The 18,611-nt window shown below is 42.1% G+C and overlaps 2 protein-coding genes across 3 annotated transcripts; one reads left to right on the forward strand and one right to left on the reverse strand.

The window, feature by feature from the left end:
- Positions 1-4,932: 4,932 nt before the first annotated feature.
- qdprb.1 (quinoid dihydropteridine reductase b, tandem duplicate 1) lies at positions 4,933-9,924 on the reverse strand. The gene is made up of 7 exons (XM_048252387.1): positions 9,613-9,924; positions 9,194-9,286; positions 9,002-9,098; positions 7,742-7,882; positions 6,766-6,874; positions 6,512-6,595; positions 4,933-5,967 (listed from the first exon to the last, which is right to left on the reverse strand). The coding sequence occupies exons 1-7, from the start codon at positions 9,703-9,705 to the stop codon at positions 5,868-5,870; spliced, it is 717 nt and encodes a 238-aa protein (XP_048108344.1). The 5' UTR covers positions 9,706-9,924; the 3' UTR covers positions 4,933-5,867.
- Positions 9,925-9,945: 21 nt separating this feature from the next.
- On the forward strand, positions 9,946-18,552 carry LOC125300427 (coiled-coil domain-containing protein 149-like). 2 transcript variants are annotated; one of them, XM_048252369.1, is made up of 13 exons: positions 9,946-10,193; positions 10,730-10,891; positions 11,035-11,073; positions 11,390-11,497; positions 11,872-11,988; positions 12,182-12,354; positions 12,740-12,812; positions 12,985-13,069; positions 13,188-13,335; positions 13,734-13,810; positions 14,065-14,097; positions 14,401-14,493; positions 16,758-18,552. In XM_048252369.1, exons 1-13 carry the CDS (start codon positions 10,131-10,133, stop codon positions 17,402-17,404), a joined length of 1,818 nt encoding a protein of 605 aa, XP_048108326.1. In that variant the 5' UTR covers positions 9,946-10,130; the 3' UTR covers positions 17,405-18,552. The 2 variants fall into 2 exon arrangements, with proteins under 2 accessions (XP_048108326.1, XP_048108333.1); XM_048252376.1 differs by lacking the exon at positions 14,065-14,097.
- The last annotated feature ends 59 nt before the right edge of the window (positions 18,553-18,611 follow it).

The following is an 18,611-nucleotide window of genomic DNA, read 5'->3' on the forward strand; positions in this document are numbered from 1 at the left end:
GTGTGTTACAGTGAAAGGCTTCTGTGGAGGTTGTGTGTGTGTGTGTGTGTGTGTAGGAGCATTTCTCTACAGGCGGTGGGGTTGTTTTTGAGGTCAGCTCCACGCTGCCCCACTCCCCATGGGGGTACAGATTCTCATTTCACTTATTGGACAGAGAGAGAGAGAGAGAGAGAGAGAGAGAGAGAGAGAGAGAGAGAGAGAGAGAGAGAGAGAGAGAGAGAGAGAGAGAGAAAGAGAGATGACAGCCTGCATTACTCTACAGGGTGCTCTGTGTGTGTACCTTCTCCCTCTTTTTACATTTCATCCTTTTGGTTTCAGTGAATGTGGCTGTGATGTAGAATTCTGGCCACTGAGGGGCGCTGTGTATCTGCAACTAAATGCCTTGCAACCTTAGCTCAGGGGGACTCCGATTTGTTTGGGTTCTGGATAAAAAAGGAGGTTGGGAGGTAAAGTTGTGTGCAGTCTAGTTGACAATAATACCAGTGGCATCTGCTGTGTTTGTCACACTGACACTCCTGGCGATACCCTATTTGGTTGTATTCAGCCCTCCGCCGGAGAAATATACTATACAAGGGATCCTCTGTTATTGTCACAAATGTATAAATGGCTGAAGAGTGCTGGCGTGTAAAAGTGAGGATAGGCTATGTTCAACTTCCCCAGCCATTTATGAATGAATGAGGTGTTGACCATGATCAACAATAGTTCAAGCATCTTGGTATAAAAAATAAATACAATGATTTGCTCATGTTTCATTCATGCCATTTCAAAACTTCAGTTGCTGCTGTTGTAGCTCAGCCAACATTTATTGCATGTCAAGTGTTGTGAAGTTCCATTCAGTTGGAACTCTGGTATTTACTGCATCTGACTAGTCTGTGATTTTAAGATATCTGATATTCATTCTTGTCCTATTTCAGAATGGATGTCCAAGCCTCTCACACATTCAATTGCAAATTAATTAAATGCTCTCCAAAAAAAAAAAAAAAAAAAAAAAATATATATATATATATATATATATATATATATATATAGTGTGTGTGTGTGTGTGTGCAGGAATAAAGGAAATGATTTAGAGAAAGTGAGCGAGAGGGAAGAAAACAGGAGGTTGAGCTAGAGGCAGGGAGAGAAAGAGCTTAAGAACTGTGAGGGCGCTGGGGCAGGCAGCAGCAGAGTGAGAGAGAAAGAGAGAGAGAGAGAGAGAGAGAGAGAGAAAGAGAGAGGGAGAGAGGGATAGAGAGTGTCTATTTCTGTGAGTGCTGTGTGTGTGTGTGTCTCTGTGTGTGTGCGTGTGTGTGTGTGTGTATGTGTCTATGTGTGAGTGTATGTCTGCGAGAAAGAAAGAGATGCAGAGTAAGAGACAGCCATCCTCATGGACTCTATTGTTGTCTCTCTCCCTTTAATGAAATATTAATTTAGCTTCAGATTTGCTAAAAATACTCATTCGTTGCAGGGCCCATTACTGCTTTGCTGACACAGAAAGGTGTTGTTCAAATCTACTTTAAATTATAGACTAGTATGATTCAGAGTTGTGTTAAAACACTCCATGGCAAAAACACTACTTTAGCTGAATTACAGTCTTTTATGTCCCCATGCACGTACTGCCTTGTTATACCAGCTTTAAACTCCTAAGCTTTAGCACTTTTTTGAATTGTCTGTGAGGCATATAAGATGAGGGCATTGCATCATCAGTCTGCATAAATGATGATCATGATTCAGTTTGGCCGACGAGATATTAGAGCCATGCTTGTATCTTAATTAATTTCAAACAGATAAGCAAAGCTATGTTATCCGAGGCAAACTGTCTATTGAACTGCATGATAAGAACCATTATGCAGTAGAAAATGGGGATTATGTCCTCCAGAAGAGGGAAGGAAATCATCTCAATCTCACTGATATCCAACAGTGGATCGAATAATGATTTAGATGATACTAGTGCACAGATGTGCATTAGACTAGGTTTGGTTGGCCATCTTTGTTAGCCCAGTATTTGTGATTATTACACCTCTTTTGTAAGTGAATGCCTAATTAACATAGAAGTGGCTATTTACATTCAAATTAAACTCTGCGCTACACAAACAGGCCTCACAATTATATAGTTCTGATGATCTTGTCTCCTCCATAGTGCATGGGGCATTAGCATAAAGGACGCTTTCTCCTCCACCGAGGTCTGCTAACAACTCAGGCTCAGACAGGCTCTGAAACACGTCGGCAAGCTTTTGTGTGCCATTGTTGTTGCCCTCCTCTGAGTTGCACATACACAGTGGATGGAGCATTGAAAAAAAAGAAGGGTGAAAATGTATAAGCAGGCAGAAGAATTTCAAAAATGGAGGGGTGAAAAAAAGGAACTAAATAAATAAATAAAAATAGAGAATTAAATAAATAAATGAGCCCCACACTGGCGCTGCCTCCCTCTCTCCCCACTCTCACCATCCACTGTTCTTTAGATGTGGCGTCGCCATGGCAACCTCAACTTGGTGACCTCGTTATTTCAACCTAATCCTGCGCTGAAATTATGGGCTGCCCTGCCCGTTTGCCTGCCTGGCCTGATAACGCCATCGCTGTGGAGGGAGATGGAGGGAGATGGAGGGAGTATAGAAACAGAGGGATGGTTTACTGTCCTTCTCTCCCTCTCTCTCTCTCTCTCCCTCTCTCCATCCTCTCTGCAAACAGGAAAAATAGCAGTAATGCACCAGAACATATTTTGAAAATCTTGCACATATCACAAATCGAACGCAACAGTCCCAGTTAGTTTAGTCTTGTTGTCGTGCTTTCCCACAGTTTCTATATATTTAGTACATGGTTTGAATTAGAGTAAAAATAAACATATATTATAGCTCTATATCTAAAGAAAATGTTTATTAAATAAAAAAATTTGAGTCATTCGCTCAAATGAGCTCTCCATCAGGCCAAAAGACAGACAGGAAGTAAGGGATTTGGAGAGCAAATGAGAGACAGGGAGAGAAAGCGACAGCAAAAGAAAGAGAGAGCACAATTTCATGTCCAAAACCTAGCTGTCCTCATTTCTGCTTGGTTCTGTCTCGCTCATGAATTGGACTGCCGCTCATTTAAAACTCCATTTCCTCATGAGCAAAGCAGAAATAAGCACGGCAAGCACTGCATACCAAACAGCTCTCTTTGTGTTGGCTGACTATACTGAGCTGTGCTGATTGAATTCCTTCACTTTTTGTGACTGTTTGGGAGACATTCCTCCTTCCTCTCCAAAAGCCAAACAGGCGCTTTGAAACTAGACAGCCCAAAGCATTACTTATTCAATTCTGCCAGTGTTTTATAATTAGAAAATAACCTAACAAACTTCACATCAGGACCACAGTGCCATCTAGAGCTACTGAATCAAAAATATTTCAGTGCTTGTTCAATAAAAACTGGGGTTTCGTACCAGCACACACACACACATACACACCCAGTCACACCCACACAGAGAGAGAGAGAGAGACACACACATAAACAGGCCAACACACACATAGAGACATACGCATCACACCTTTTTAGATTTTTGACATGAGGTGTAGTAGTAACAGCTTCCATATGGGGTTACTTAAATGGCGATGCCATGTAATATTGAAGTCCATTGAAGTTGCATAGTGAGGGATTTCTTTGACCATCTATAGTTGTATATAATCTACCATGTGTACCTTAAATCTGTGTGTGTGTGCCAAAATATCTCATGTGTACATTGCTTAATCTCAATCACTTCCACATGTTGGACCAATGACCTCAACCACCCCACCCCACAGTCCTTGTTCAGCCAATGGCCTTAAAGCATGAGGAGTCCCTCTAATCAGAGAACTTGTCCTCAGGCATTTGGAGTCCCCATGACCCACAGCAAGCAAACACACACACACACAGACACACAATAATTGCATATATGTATGCACATACTGTCACAGGTATACTGTCACCACAGTGACGCTAACATTCAAGAGTCCACCCAAACACAGAGCAACTAAGAGGAATACAAACAGGCCTACACCCACTCACACATGTGCCACAAACCCAGGCCATGAGCGCAGGACCAACGTGCACGCACACACACACACACACAGATTTAAGGTACACATGGTAGATGATATGCAACTATAGATGGTCAAAAACACACACACACACACTCGTGCCACAAACCCAGGCCATGAGCGCAGGACCAACACACACACACACACACAGACACACACACACACACGTGCCACAAACCCAGGCCATGAGCACAGGGCCATAAATCATGTCGGACATCTCACTCTACCACGCATGCAGCATACTAAGAGGACCAGCACACACACATGCGTTTAAGCCATGACCGTAGAACATCAGATTTTATGGAATGCTAGGGAGGTTTCTATGTTTTTATGGTTTCAATACATAACTCATCTGCTTATTGCGGATTTCCCCCTGATCACTGCCAAAATATCTCATGCAATCTCAACTACTTATGTAATTATTTGCCTCTATTTTACTTGATTGCTGGACACACATGTATGTGTAAACCATGTATAAATGTGACCTGGCTTGCAATTACCAAACCTGCTGCTTTCTGCCTGTTTTCATCAGGTGAACCGCCCCACGGGCTACTACATGTAAAAAGAACAACATTGCCCCCTTGTGGATAGTCAACATTATGATAAGACATTATGCCAATTAATTAACAGGGAAAGAGTGCCTAGCTACTTTGTTTGTCAGGCATAGCATAGGTAAGAAATTGTGGCCTTCAGATGTTTAAAAAACACTAATAATGAATAACATCTTGATATTTCCTCAAAGTCGTTTTTGGAGTGAACCACCCCAATTCATTCACATCCATTTCAGTGCAATTTCTCTGCATTATTCCCACCCATTTTAAAGACTAGTACATTAGTACAACTGAACCATTCAATGAAATAATATAATATAATCCCAGGAAGAAAAGAAAAAATGAGACAGTTGCTGAGTGATGGGCATTTTATTTTGCTTGACAAATAAACAGGCATTTAACATAACTAAGCCAACAGCAGTAGACAACCAAACAGACAAAAACAGTGCACCTGGGGGGTGTTCCAAGTACGTGTTTAATAAACATGGGCAAATTAACTCAGAGTAAGTGGTAAACCTCCTAATAGAAGAGCTGTATGGCTTCATTCTCCTAACAAAACAATGTCATATGCTCTTGTTGTAGGAGGATTTACCACTTACTCTAAATGAACTTACCCAGGCTTGTCAGTACTCTCTTTGAAAAGGCAAACATTGTTTACCAACAGTTACATAAAACAAGTGATCAGAACAAACATGAAAAAAGGAAGTATACACAAAGTAATCAGTCAGGTGTCCCAAGTGCTATTTGTAGAAAGGTCATGTTGATCTGACTGTAAATTCCATTATTGGTGTTACACAGCCTTGTCTTACAGTAAAATCATGGTCCTAGCTTATGTCAAGGCAACACATGATGTATGACAGGTTTGTAAATGTTTTGTATTTAATCTGAAATAGGATTGAGTCTCACACAGGGGAAGTCAGAACCTGTGGTAAACCACAGTGTGCAGTATTTAAGACTACAGTTCCATTGGTGACATTAGATCTTCCAAGCAGAGGAGGAGGAGATTGGGTAATACCAAGAGTGGGACAGAGGGGTAAACTACAGAGTGGTAAACTACAGGGGCCAGGTTACCGGACAGAGGCACAGAGGGGGATACTATGAAGCAAGGTTACTGGCTTACCCCAGGAACTTCGGGAGTAACCGCTGATCTCCAAAATAATACTTTACTGCATGTATTGCTTCTGAAGTGACTTTTTTGGATAAGCCAGTAATCTTGTCTTGTAGTATACCCCTCCATAGTCCATAGACAAACAGAGACATATGTTCACAGACAGACAGAAACACATAATCACAGAGGTTTGGCCTCTGTCTTGCCAGCCTCTGTGATGAGTTGCACCAGGCTACCCGAGGCTGGTCTGTCTTGTCCAGTGGTCCACTTATAGAATAACCTAGATCACAACAAACAAGCTATGATGAGAAAAACACATGACATTCTACAGTCCTTGCAGCCAATACAGAGACTAAACCCAAAAAGAACAGTGTAACATCGCCATCTGGTGGCAGGCAGACTACAGCACATACGAAAATCTTGAGCGCATTCAAGTGAACAAACTCCATGGTGCAACCATGCATGTCAGATTGACAGAACTTGCTGTTGCATCCACTTTGGGATATGCATAGGCATAGCAGGGCACATATGACCAACATTTCCTGCAACAGATAATAGTGGACACCCTGAGCTCACACAATATTTTCAGAGAACTTAATCAGTAATGCCATAGGCTATTAAAGGGAAAATCAACACAACATAAAAATTGTGATGACTTGTGTAACAAGTACGTGCAGAAGTAAGCTTAATTTAATAGTAAAATGACTAAAGCTTTCTTTAGTGGCATACAGAGTTCAAACCACAGCAGGTCCACTGCACCACAAGAATATTGAAGTGGACTCACTCACACACACACACGCGCGCACGCACGCACGCACACTTACTCTGCTATGTATTCCAATGGTGTCCAGGCGCTGACATCTGTGTCAGGCATAAACTTCCTGTTCATTGGAGTATCCAAGGTAACTCTACAAGAGGTCCCAGGTAAAAACATAACCGTGTTAAGTTCTGCTGCACTACCAGTTGTATAACGAATGAAAACTACAGGCAGCACAGTTTCTGAGGAATTTCAATGACAGTGTGCTGGCCACCATCATTGAAACAATGTAATGAGCGTGTGGTTGTCACGGCTACTCACGGCAGGATAGCGACGGCGGCAGCGCCAGTAGGAAGACCACTGTTTGACCCCGCCAGACTCTGGCACACCTGGTGCACCGCAGCCTTTGCCATGCCGTAGCCAAGCATACCTGACAGAGGGAGAGGAGTTTCCGCACATAATACGGTAATTTCCTCTGTATTAGCCACATTGTGTATAAACCGCAGGACAGTGTTTTATGCTAGTTAAAAAAACAAAACCATATCAATACCATTTTAACTGCCCCTGTGTATTAACTTCATAGCTGAAGAAATGTTGCAAAATCAATATATAAACCTCGGCTAATAATTGGGAAATTACGGTATCACCTTTATAGTTATACCACCAGAGCAAGTGCTTTGTTTACCTTCCTCTGTATGTGCCCACATGTTTCAGTTTACACCCATGCAAAAGCAAAAGAGAAATGTAAATGTAAATATAAATCAGATTTCTAGGCCAAGTAGACTTGCGTATACAAGGAATTTGGTCTCTGCATTTATCCCATCCGTGAATTAGTGATCACACAGAGCACACAGTGAACACACAGCAAGGTGAAGCACACACTAACCCGGAGCAGTGAGCTGCCTTGCTACAGCGGCGCTCGGGGAGCAGTGAGGGGTTAGGTGCCTTGCTCAAGGGCACTTCAGCCGTTCTTACTAGTCGGGATCGAACCGGCAACCCTTCAGTTCCAAGCCCGAAGCCCTACCCAGTAAGCCACAACTGCCCCCCAAAAAAAGAAAGTCTGCAGAAAGTCTGCTTCTCCAGTGTGCGTACTCTCATTCGTTTTTACCTTTAGTATACTTTGTCCTGCACCTGCCCTAAACATAGGTGGGATGTGTCCGCACCCACTCTAACTTCAGTTTACACCCTGCCCATGCAAATCACATCCACACTTTAAGTAACCAACTTGGCAGCTTGAACTAAGTGATCATTATTTGCACTGAATTCTGTCCTCTAAAAATATGACGTGTGGAGTTACCTGGGGTTCCAGCCAGGGCAGCCTTCGCCCCAGCCAGCGTGAGCAGCCCCCCCTCTTTCAGATGCTTGGTTGCTAGGTGACTAGAGATGGTGGTTGTCCAGACACTCTGCTTCCACATCAGATCAGCATTCTTGTATAATACTATGTTGACAGGGATGTGCAAAAATACATCACTATGTATTTTAAAATAAAATATTAAATACAATTTTTTGATTTTGAAAATTAGGGTATCAAAATAAACTACAAAATACAGTAGCCACGCCATGTATCAAAATACTGCATTTTTGTATTTTGAAAATATCTGTCAATATAATCTATTCCTTCATCAGTACACCGACACTGCTGACAATGACTGAGAGCAACAGCTTTTCTCTGCCTGCGAGACATGCCATAAATCAGCAGTCTAATAGCCTAAATACTGTATCAGAGATGTACTCAAAAAACACAACTGAACTTGTCAAGTGGTAACCACCGAACCTATTGAGAGCAGAGTATGGGTTTAAAGCAACCCAATGCAGTTTTATTACCTTAAAATAACTGCTTCAAACTCATGGTACACTGATAGTACGGAGAATGAAGTGTCTAACATTGTCGATGCATGCCCAAAATGCTTGATATTGCACTGTGTAACGCTGTTGATGACGTAGGATCATGACCGTTTTACTTGGTTTTTGACTAACTGAGTACCATCTAAGTGCTAAATGGTGTTATATTGATGCTGGGGGGCATAAATATGGGCAGGGCAGGGCAACCACATAACCGGTTCCATGTGTTCCGATTGGATGCTCATATTAATTTACATACTGATTATTAAAGTTCTCAAGAAAAATAAGAGTAGGTTGGTGTGAGAGAGGGAGTGTATTGTGTGTGTGTGTGTGTGTGTGTGTGTGTGTGTGTGTGTGTGTGTGTGTGTGTGTGTGTGTGTGTGTGTGTGTGTGTGTGTGTGTGTGTGTGTGAGCAACCTACGCGTGGTTCATCTCCCTGAATCTCAATATTCTGATCACAAGTCTGGGCAAATTTTCTATTTGAAATATGCGTTTTAAATACATGTATCATAAATACTGCCCATCCCTGAAATCCATGAATGTATGGATCCATCCATGAAATTTATGAAAGCTGACTATGTTAATCATACTATACTGATATGAAAGACACATTCATATTCGTCTAAATATTGGTTGGCAGTCTTTCTTTCACTGTGTTAATTATTGTGGTCAAGGGGACAAAGGACATGTTGGCTTTAAATCAGCTGTCTCAAACCTTTGGCCTTTGCACTTCCACCAGCCCAGCCTCCAGCCACGCACAGGATCGCGTCCACCTTCTGCTCGCCCAGCAGCTCAGATACATCATTGGTCACCTAAAATGGTGGAGGAGTTAGTTAGATGTGGTTTGGTTATGCTGATAATTAATTACTCTGCTTATTCAATCTTTATACATAAATCTGAAAACAACCTGGGTAGCTTGTTCCGTGAAGGATTCGGTCGTGTTTACCACCACATTGGCGTCAGCTTGGTCATTGGCAGCAATGTCAACGCACGCTACCCACTTTACAGTCCACATTGAAAAGAGATGAGAATGGCAAACATGGATGAAATGAAGATTAAAAACAAAACAACATTATTAGGCCCATGGGAAATGAAAAATAGCCTATCCCTGGATCTGCTTCTCAAAATCGTGTATTGTTCAAAGCAACCTCTGACGGAAATATTTGAGGAATTCTACGGGAATAAAAACAAGATAATTATACATTCCATTGATAACAGTATATGAAAGGGGGTGGGTGTCAATAGTTTGGAAGTTGTCATGCTTCACAACCAAAACGTCTATCTCTTAATGACAGACACAAATGACATGGTAGCCTAATTCCATACCCAATTTTTGGACCTGAAGTACTCCACGCATTTGGAACCAAGCGCTCCTTTTCCTCCGTAAACTATGACTCTGTGCGCTTCAGCGGCTGCCATGGCTTGGCTCGACTACAGTTAGCCTACCTACGTACCTACCTACCTAGCTTTCTGGCTACACTACAATGAATCAGAGGTTCCGTTCAAACGTAATATCCAACAGGGTGTCTGCATGTAAGGATGTAACTTGTGTAGCCTGCAAAACACACTTTTTCTATTCACAAACATGTGTTACTGCTCTACTGTGGTCGCTGCTTCAGATGTCACTCCCTGTCACTACGGAAAGCGCGTGGGGACATTTCGTCAGAAACCAACAAGGAAGACCAATTCAATCGGAAATGACGATTTCCTCAGGTCAACCAAGAGCTTCAAACCATAGGTGCACAGGACGCTCACTTCGTGACTGCAACGCACTACGCAGAAAGATGCCTTTCAATTATATTTGATACATTCAGTATCGACAGTGTTAATTAGGTTGACATTGAATGGAACCAAAGATGAACACCTCGAGAAGAAGCGAAAGTGACTGGCAAGGACTGGTAAACGAAGTGAGTCATCATTTGGATTTGTGATGCTACTACCCCCTGGTTACATATAATTTTCGCTAACGCTTAAGCTAATTTCATGGAGAATGCCATTATTGTCAGCTTTTTCAGTTGCTTTATCAAAGCTGATGGGTTTGTTCAGGCAGGTGCACAGAATGTCTGTTGTAAAGCTAAAGGTCGATGTCTGAAGACAGGTAGCCCATTCTGTTGATGTGAAAGCGCAGCCAGTCAGACGCTACAGGAAAGTGGGCGGGTCGTTTGGAAAGATTAACGTTACAGACAGAGCTCAGTTTGCCTGAAAGGCAGCTGCTGTCATTGATGTCAGTCAGGATTAAAACTGCGCAAAACAAATTCAGGTCTCCTCAGTAGTGTTGTTGTGATGATTCAATGCATGCTGTGTATAGGGAAATATTGTACCTTGTACGGAATGTGAGAGAATACAACAATATAAAGGACCTTATCTTTGTGGAGCCACCCCCCTTTCATTTTCCTCCCATTGAAATACTTTCATCTCATCACTTCCTTGTTCCTGTCCTCAGTTCTTGGTATGCAAGCGTAAGCTGGAGAGCAAAAAGGAGGCGTTACTGATTTTATCTAAAGAGCTGGACACATGTCAGCAGGAAAGGGACCAGTACAAGCTGATGGCCAACCAGCTTCGAGAAAGGCACCAAGGCCTGAAGAAGAAATACCGTGAGCTCATAGTAAGTGTGACAACAATAATAGTCTCCATGTGAACATAAGTGTGTGTCAGCAATGATGACACCGATTAAGTGTTCAGATCAGATGTATACCCAATCATCGGTCACATTTTGTAATCAGTTTATCTTCCCTTTCCTCCTAATAGGATGGTGACCCCACTCTGCCACCCGAGAAGCGAAATCAGGTGCAGAAACTATTTATTGATTCTTTGTTGAGTGTTTTATGGAAATGAGTAGGGACATATGCAGCCTGTCAATCAGGCCACTCATGATAGTTTATTGTTGTCTCATTTCATCCTTTATCCAAAAAAAACTTACAGATACCAATTGCAGGGACCAGTCTCTCTGGAGCTGCCTTGCTCAAGGGCACAGCGGTCACAGATGGGAATTGAACCCATGACTTCTGTGGCTACTGCACGTTAGCCGAGCTCCTAAGCCACTACACTACTACCATCGCATCTGATTTCGTTTGGACTCACTCACTTTGATGTTGTTGTCCAGGTGAACCTGGCCCAGCTGCTGAGGGACTCCCGAGAGCGGAGTGGCAAACTCTCGGAGGAGGTGAAGGAGCTTCAGCAGCGGCTGGCCGAGGTGCAGGGCGACAACAAGGTAACCCCCCGCCCCCATCCCCCCCCCACCCACCCACACACACACACACACACACACACTCATCCTCCCTGTGTGCATTAGGATAGTATCAGAATATGTTCAAAGGGAACAGAAGAGATGCCACACTTAAACTGAATGCCTGAACACTGAAATATTCAGCCAACTAGGTATTCCTATAGAAATAATAGTTCAGTAATCTAGATCACAGGCGCAGGGTCACAAAATGTTATTGTGGAGACAATTAATACAACTTGTTATGTGGTAGAAGTTGCAGTGAATTCCAGTGTAGGACACGATGTGTGATGTGTTCTGGTGACTGAACACATCTCAGTGTGTTTAAATTAATGATGGGAGCTGTGTTTCTCTCCTCACAGCTGCTGAGAATGACCATTGCCAAACAGAGACTAGGGGATGAGGAGGTGGGAGCGCGCCATTTTCCAGCACATGAACGGGAGGACCTGGTTCAGCAGCTAGAGAAAGCTCGGGAACAGGTGTGTTAGGTTTCTGGCCATCTCATTTGGGATAATAAGATAAACAACTTTGCTGTCTAGTGTCACCAGATTCTGATATTCTGGCTTGTTCACGTTCACACAAAAAAAACCAAGCTCATTCACGTTGTTGAGTATGTCAGACGGACACAAATCTGCTCCTGTGCTGTGTTCTAACTGAGAGTTGTCTATTCAGAACGAGGAGTTGGAGCATAGTCTGAAGGCGGCCGCAGATGAGCTGCAGGACGTTCGAGCTGAGAGGGATGTGTTCCAGGACAAGGCCCATCGTCTCAACCTGGAGATCAACCACATCCTGGGCAGCCATGAATCACGCATCATTGATGTAGACGCTCTCTGTATGGAGAACAGGTAGAAGCTTACCTATTCTCTCTGAATAGACATTGATGGGCACGCTAAGCTAGGGCTACAACTAATGATTGCTTTCATAGTACCAGTAGATTTATCTATCAATTATTTTCTTGATTAATCGATTAGTTGTTTGATCCAGAAAATGGTGGACAAAATGGCAATCAGTGTTTCCCAAAGCCCAATATTATTTCCTCAAATGCCTTGTTTTGCCCACACGTTAAAGATATTTAGTTTACTCTCATAGAGGAGGAAGATAAAAAAAAAAATATTCAAGTTTAAGAAGCTGCAATCAGAAAATGTTTTCCTTAAAATAGTCGGCAGTTCATTTAATTGTTGCAGCCCTACTCCAAGCAATAACACTATGCATTATCTTAATTCCACCCAGATATTTACATGACCGCTTCAAGCAACTTCAAGATGAGGTGAACTTGCTCAAAAGTAATATCATGAAATATAAGGTAATCCAAGTGTTCTAAAATATTTTTAAATTAGTTTTGTTTTTGTTATATATGTAGAGAAAAATGTAGCCTGATGTGTTTTAGAACAGGGGTGCATTGCCATTGCCCATTCATTATAAGTAGTATGCCATTCAAGATGCTGTACAAATACTCCTGACTGTTTATATTTCAGAGTGCTTTAGAAAGCAGGAAGAACTGTAAAATGTACAGCAGAAACAATAGCAGTGCACTTACAGGAGTCCTTTCCGCCAAAGAAGGTAGTACAACTAAGACCATACATTTACATATTGTTCCACAAAATGTTATCGTTTTTAATTGGGTTGCTTACAGTAAGCTATGTGTAAATAACTCACCGACACACTGTTTTGTTTGCAGTGCAAGAGCTGCTGCTGTCTGAGGACAATGGCTGTAGCCTGCCGGTCACTCCCCAGTCCATTTCTGACCTGAAGTCTTTGGCCACAGCACTGCTCGAGACCATCCATGAGAAGAACATGGTCATCCAGCACCAGCGACAAACTAACAAGTGAGTGGGCACTCATTAGCATAATTAATGTTTACGTTTATGAAATTTAGCAGACTCTTTTTGTCCAAAGCGACTTACAATAACATCAATAAACATTGCATCAGCACTGAAATTAACAGTTTATAGTTAAGTCAATTAGCCTAAAACAATACCAGTAATATTGATAGACTAAATAGAATTTAACTTGTACATTCTATTTGGCTACTTGTACTTAAGGACAATGTGATTATTAGTTGTGTAGTTTCATGTTAAACACAGCAATTTACAGTGACAACAAAGGCAATAATCATCCTAAATTTGAATATGTATATTTTTGTGTGAAAGTTAATTAGAAGTGGCTAGTAGATGGATCGTCTACTAAAGCACTGAAACATGACTTCCCCTGTCTTTCTTATCAGAATCCTGGGAAACAGAGTGGCTGAACTGGAGAAGAAACTGAAGACTCTGGAGGTGTCTGGACTATGGAGCCTGCCAGGTATACAACTCTAAAAAAAAAAAAAAATCTCTTGTAGACCGTTTCCACGAGTTGCTGTACCAACACTTCTATATTTTCCTGCTGTCGTAATTATACTTGGCTATCGTAAATCTCCTTGGACATCTGTTTCCTTTATTTAGTGACCTTTTTGTTGCTCTCGCCTTGCTGCTACTGGTTTCGATTGTGACAGCCCGACTGTGCTCTTCCTCATTAAATATTGACTTTATCTCTTTCTCTCCCTCTGCTGTCAAAAGGACTCACATACAACGTGTCGATAGGACTCGGGAGTATGTTTGCTCTTTACCATCTGTGCCTCATTCCCTCCCTCTAGTTTGTACATCTGAGACCCAGTGTCTTTGTGTAATAACTCACTCTTAGACTCTTTGTGTAATAACTCAGAATATATTTGCATGTTATTGTTTATGAGTGTGTCCTCATAGTGGTAGTAGTCCCCTGTGTGAATCACCTCACTCTTTGACTTTAAAAAACAATGACAACAGCACGAGCCATAACCATATTATACTTGCGTTGTATTAGTGTTGTCAATTGTGTGTACAACCTCTGTGAACCACTTTGATTTGTCGTGACAGGAGCCAGGGATGCAATTATACTGAGTGACCCTCAGCCTCTGCAATCCCCTACAGAGCAACCTGTTCTTATCGAGAGAGGGAGACCCTCCACAGGTCAGTGGGCAGTCCTGTCTGCCAATAAGATCCTGTTTTAAAGTTTCCATTTTTTAAACATCTCCTTGGTGCTAAAAACATATGCAGTGTTACTTCTAAAGTGATAGGAAAGTTGGTGTTATTTTAAGTTGTATGTGTTCCTTAAAGTCCCGTGTTCTTGGATATTGGGCCATGTATGCCATAACTGTAACCCTGTAACTGCAGCCCTGCAGACACTGGGGATTTCCATTTTCTATTTTCATTTGCCTTGAATCTATTACTCAAAAGCAAACAAACTTGATTCAGAATGCATTAGAAGAGTACCGGTAAATTGAATAAAGCAGTTTGGTTCCACCATTTCAGAACCTTTTAGTGGTATCTTGTAATTCTCATTTGTGCTTACAGTTGTGCAGTTTTTTAGTGAAACACTCAAGTACCTTATAGAGATTTTATTTCCACTGCTAATGTTGTGCCCTGTACTACTTTTTTGCATGGCGTGGTGCACAGACTGCTTCAGGAATGCTGAAGGAAAGGCATCCATTGGGGTCATTGCTTTTAACAGAGTGTCATGGCTTCATAACTATCCATTGCAACATCTCGAACTTGTCAACCTTTGATGGCTATTTTTAGACAAGACCGCAACTTTCGCAAGGACTACATTCTCAGCGTTATTGATGTATTTAGACAGAAGAATGCCCATATTCTGTTGGACCGTCTTTACCTTTAAATTACAGTTCAGATTTGCACATTTGTTTTGACAACCTCACGTCACAGCGTTTATTTTTGTCCACAGTATTTATTTCTGTTGTTTTCACTGAGATTTTGAGAAAAGGAGTCAAGCCACTGTGTAAAGTCTTCTCCAGCACGTTCATAAAATAGGGTTATGGTCAAGACCACATCTATTTTTTCCATTGAATAATATATTTGCAAACTATTGTGTTAGAAATCCTTGTAGTTGGCTTTAAAATCCTGGTAGTTAGCTTTAAAATCTTGGTAGTTAGCTTCAAAATCCTGGTGGTTAGCTTTAAAATCCTGGTAGTTAGATATAAAATCCTGGTAGTTAGCTATACAATCATGGTAGTTAGATATAAAATCCTGGTAGTTAGCTATACAATCATGGTAGTTAGATATAAAATCCTGGTAGTTAGCTATACAATCATGGTAGTTAGATATAAAATCCTGGTAGTTAGCTATACAATCATGGTAGTTAGATATAAAATCCTGGTAGTTAGCTATACAATCCTGGTAGTTAGATATAAAATCCTGGTAGTTAGCTATACAATCATGGTAGTTTGCTTTTTTTCTTCTGCATGACTGGATCTAATAACAGTTTCACCTTTTTTTCTCTACCACCTACTGCTTTCTTCCACAACCGAAAGACCCAAAACTTATTATCAAACATATTTTCGATTAGAAATAGATTATGCAAGACGAGTATGTGACTAGTAAGACTGTGAGCAAGACTAGTGTGAAACTGTTAACCTAGCACTGCTTTGTTTACATTTGGTTTATCTGCACCCATATATACTGCCCACCGTCAACTAGCACGTAGGCAGCATTTGGTTTATCTGCATGCAGGTCTGCATTAGTGGTGGCCGTGTCTAAAAACGGCTCATCATGCTCCCTGAACCACTCTTTCACAAAACGAGATTGAATAATCTTGATATAGTCATCCTGAAATATGCCCATACCAGCCCATCAGGGTAGACAAAATGCACTGATGGGATAACCTGGTCACTCAGTACGTTCAGATAGTCAGCTGACTTCCATTTGGCGCCATGTTGTTGAGCCTAGTTCTGACCAATTGAAGGAACCCTGGATGACTTGGCCGGGCACGCAGTGTAGTTGGCTTTCTAGCCAAATTATTATTGGGGAGGAGGGGACCAGCAATGTGGGGGTGTCCTTACTGCCTGGTATTTTAACTACCAAATGCTACCTATGCTATGTACTTAAATAATCTGTAATAAAATATCTTAAATATCTGTAGGTAATATTTCATAATCTGTTACACTGTTGAACAGTGTTGTTACAGAAGTAATCACTGAAACCACTAGAAGTCAGTAAAGAAGAAAGGTCATACTATGATCCCTGGGCTTATGTAGCAAAGCGCCAATATAGCCTAACTTCTGATTCTTTTGCTGTGTCCTGATCTCAGACTCCAAAACTGAACCATTGTACAATTTGTCAGACGATGTGCAATAGAGATGTTTTTTTCTGCTCACAGAACCCCCAGAATAAGAATAATACTGTAATATCTGCTGTGGCCTCTTCTTTGTGTCTTTCAGATGTGCTGAGAGGTAGAGAGGAGCTTCCTGCAGGTGTGACCACACAGGGGGATGGCCCTGACGTGTGTATGGACACCGGCCAGAGTGGCCGACTGCTGGGCTCTCTCTGCGCCCGCGCCAACGGACACCTGCAGCTCAACGTGGAGGTCCTGCACAGCTGCACAGACGTGACCAACGGAGACTGCGGTGATGGCGAGTCACCGAGCGACCAGCTGGAGTGCGCGCAAGAGGCCGACGAGTGCGTGTTCAGCGACCTGTCTGAGGAGCCGGCGGCGGACGAGGCCTCGTCCCCTGGGGCAGTCCCCGCGCTCTGCAGCCCGCCGCAGCATCTTGTTTTGCCCTCCTCCGTGTTCTCCAGATCCTCCGCCACAGAAACTGAATCGCAGTGTAAACAAACCGTGGACGCCGACCCACAGGACAGCTCTGCTGATGGGATGCCTATGCAAGACAGTTCCCCGACTCTGGAGTCCAGCGAGGACTCGCCCATGAAAACGGCTCCTGTTGAAGCAGATGGTGACAGTGCAGTTCAGACACTTCAGAAGAGACTCCTGGATGAACATGAGGACGCCAACGAGGAACTGGCAGCGCCTGAGCAGGAAGAGTTCATGTCTGAAAACAGTAGCGAAAAAGACTTGTGTACTGCGTAGTACAATGCATAGTGTACTGCGTAGGGTACTGCGTAGGGGTGCATTTAAATCAAACACAGAGGTAACAGGAGAACGTTAGAGGGCAGAAGGTTTAGAAATGAGTATAACTAACAGAGATCATCAGCAGCATCAGTGGTTGTAATGGATGACTGAGCAAGGTTGACAAACACATTAAAACACAGCTGTCTCGCTCTGCCACCAACTTTTGCATGGTCCATTCTATTACTGAGCTTGTTCCGAACCTAGAGACGTTTTGGTTGTCTGTTTTCTCTCTGATGCCAGTAGCGTGTGAATTGTGTCACCAGTTTTGCTATGGCATGCTTTTGAGCAGTTAGGACCAAAACCTTCCAGTGAAATTACAGCCAGTATCCTGAGTAGACTCTCCACAGAATGCTGAAATGCTGATTGGCAAGCAGAGTGTGTCTGGTTGAACGTTATGTATGGGGAGAGTTATGCTGCTGGGCATCTGCAGTAGATGCAGGTTATGTTTACACAATCTCAAAATGGGGCTGCTGATTTAATGGGGTGGAACATATGAGAAATACACACAAAAATCACTACTGTAGTATGCCACTATGTATGAATGAGACTAGTAGCAGAAGACTAGAGCACTAAAACTGTTGATGATAATAGACCATGTTCCTTGGTGAAGGATCTGGTGCTGTTGATTGTATCAAAATGTGTCAGAAGTTTCAAATGGTTCACTAACAGAAATATATTGTCATATTTTAATGAACTCAAAGCATACTACTTGAGAATCAACCTACTGTAACTGAACTGTATCTGCTCGTAAAACAGTCTTTGTTTGCTGCTCGCTTCAATACGAACCAAGTGATCATCTTTGGTGTTGTAGACTATTTCAGAAGTTCAGCTACTTCAGCGTAATGTGTAGGTCATAGTAGTATATTTTGTGCATCCTCTCAGATACTCTCACAACATTCCTATGTACTTCTTCACTGTATCAATGAAAACACTGGGTGCATACTACATATTCTTCAGTCTGATAGACTGAAGGGATAGTGAAAAAACATTGTTGATTTAGTGATATGCATGCCTGCATATAATCTACTGTCCAAAGTGAGCCATTCAGTCATTTGTGTTTTTTTTAAAATAAATTATGTTTAAAAGCCTGGATGTTCATACTTCAAGCCATTTGTAACAAGTCAATTGAAATTGTGTCATTTTCATTATTTGGAATATACCACAC

Source organism: Alosa alosa, chromosome 1, assembly GCF_017589495.1.
Source record: "Alosa alosa isolate M-15738 ecotype Scorff River chromosome 1, AALO_Geno_1.1, whole genome shotgun sequence".
Taxonomy (NCBI): domain Eukaryota; kingdom Metazoa; phylum Chordata; class Actinopteri; order Clupeiformes; family Clupeidae; genus Alosa; species Alosa alosa.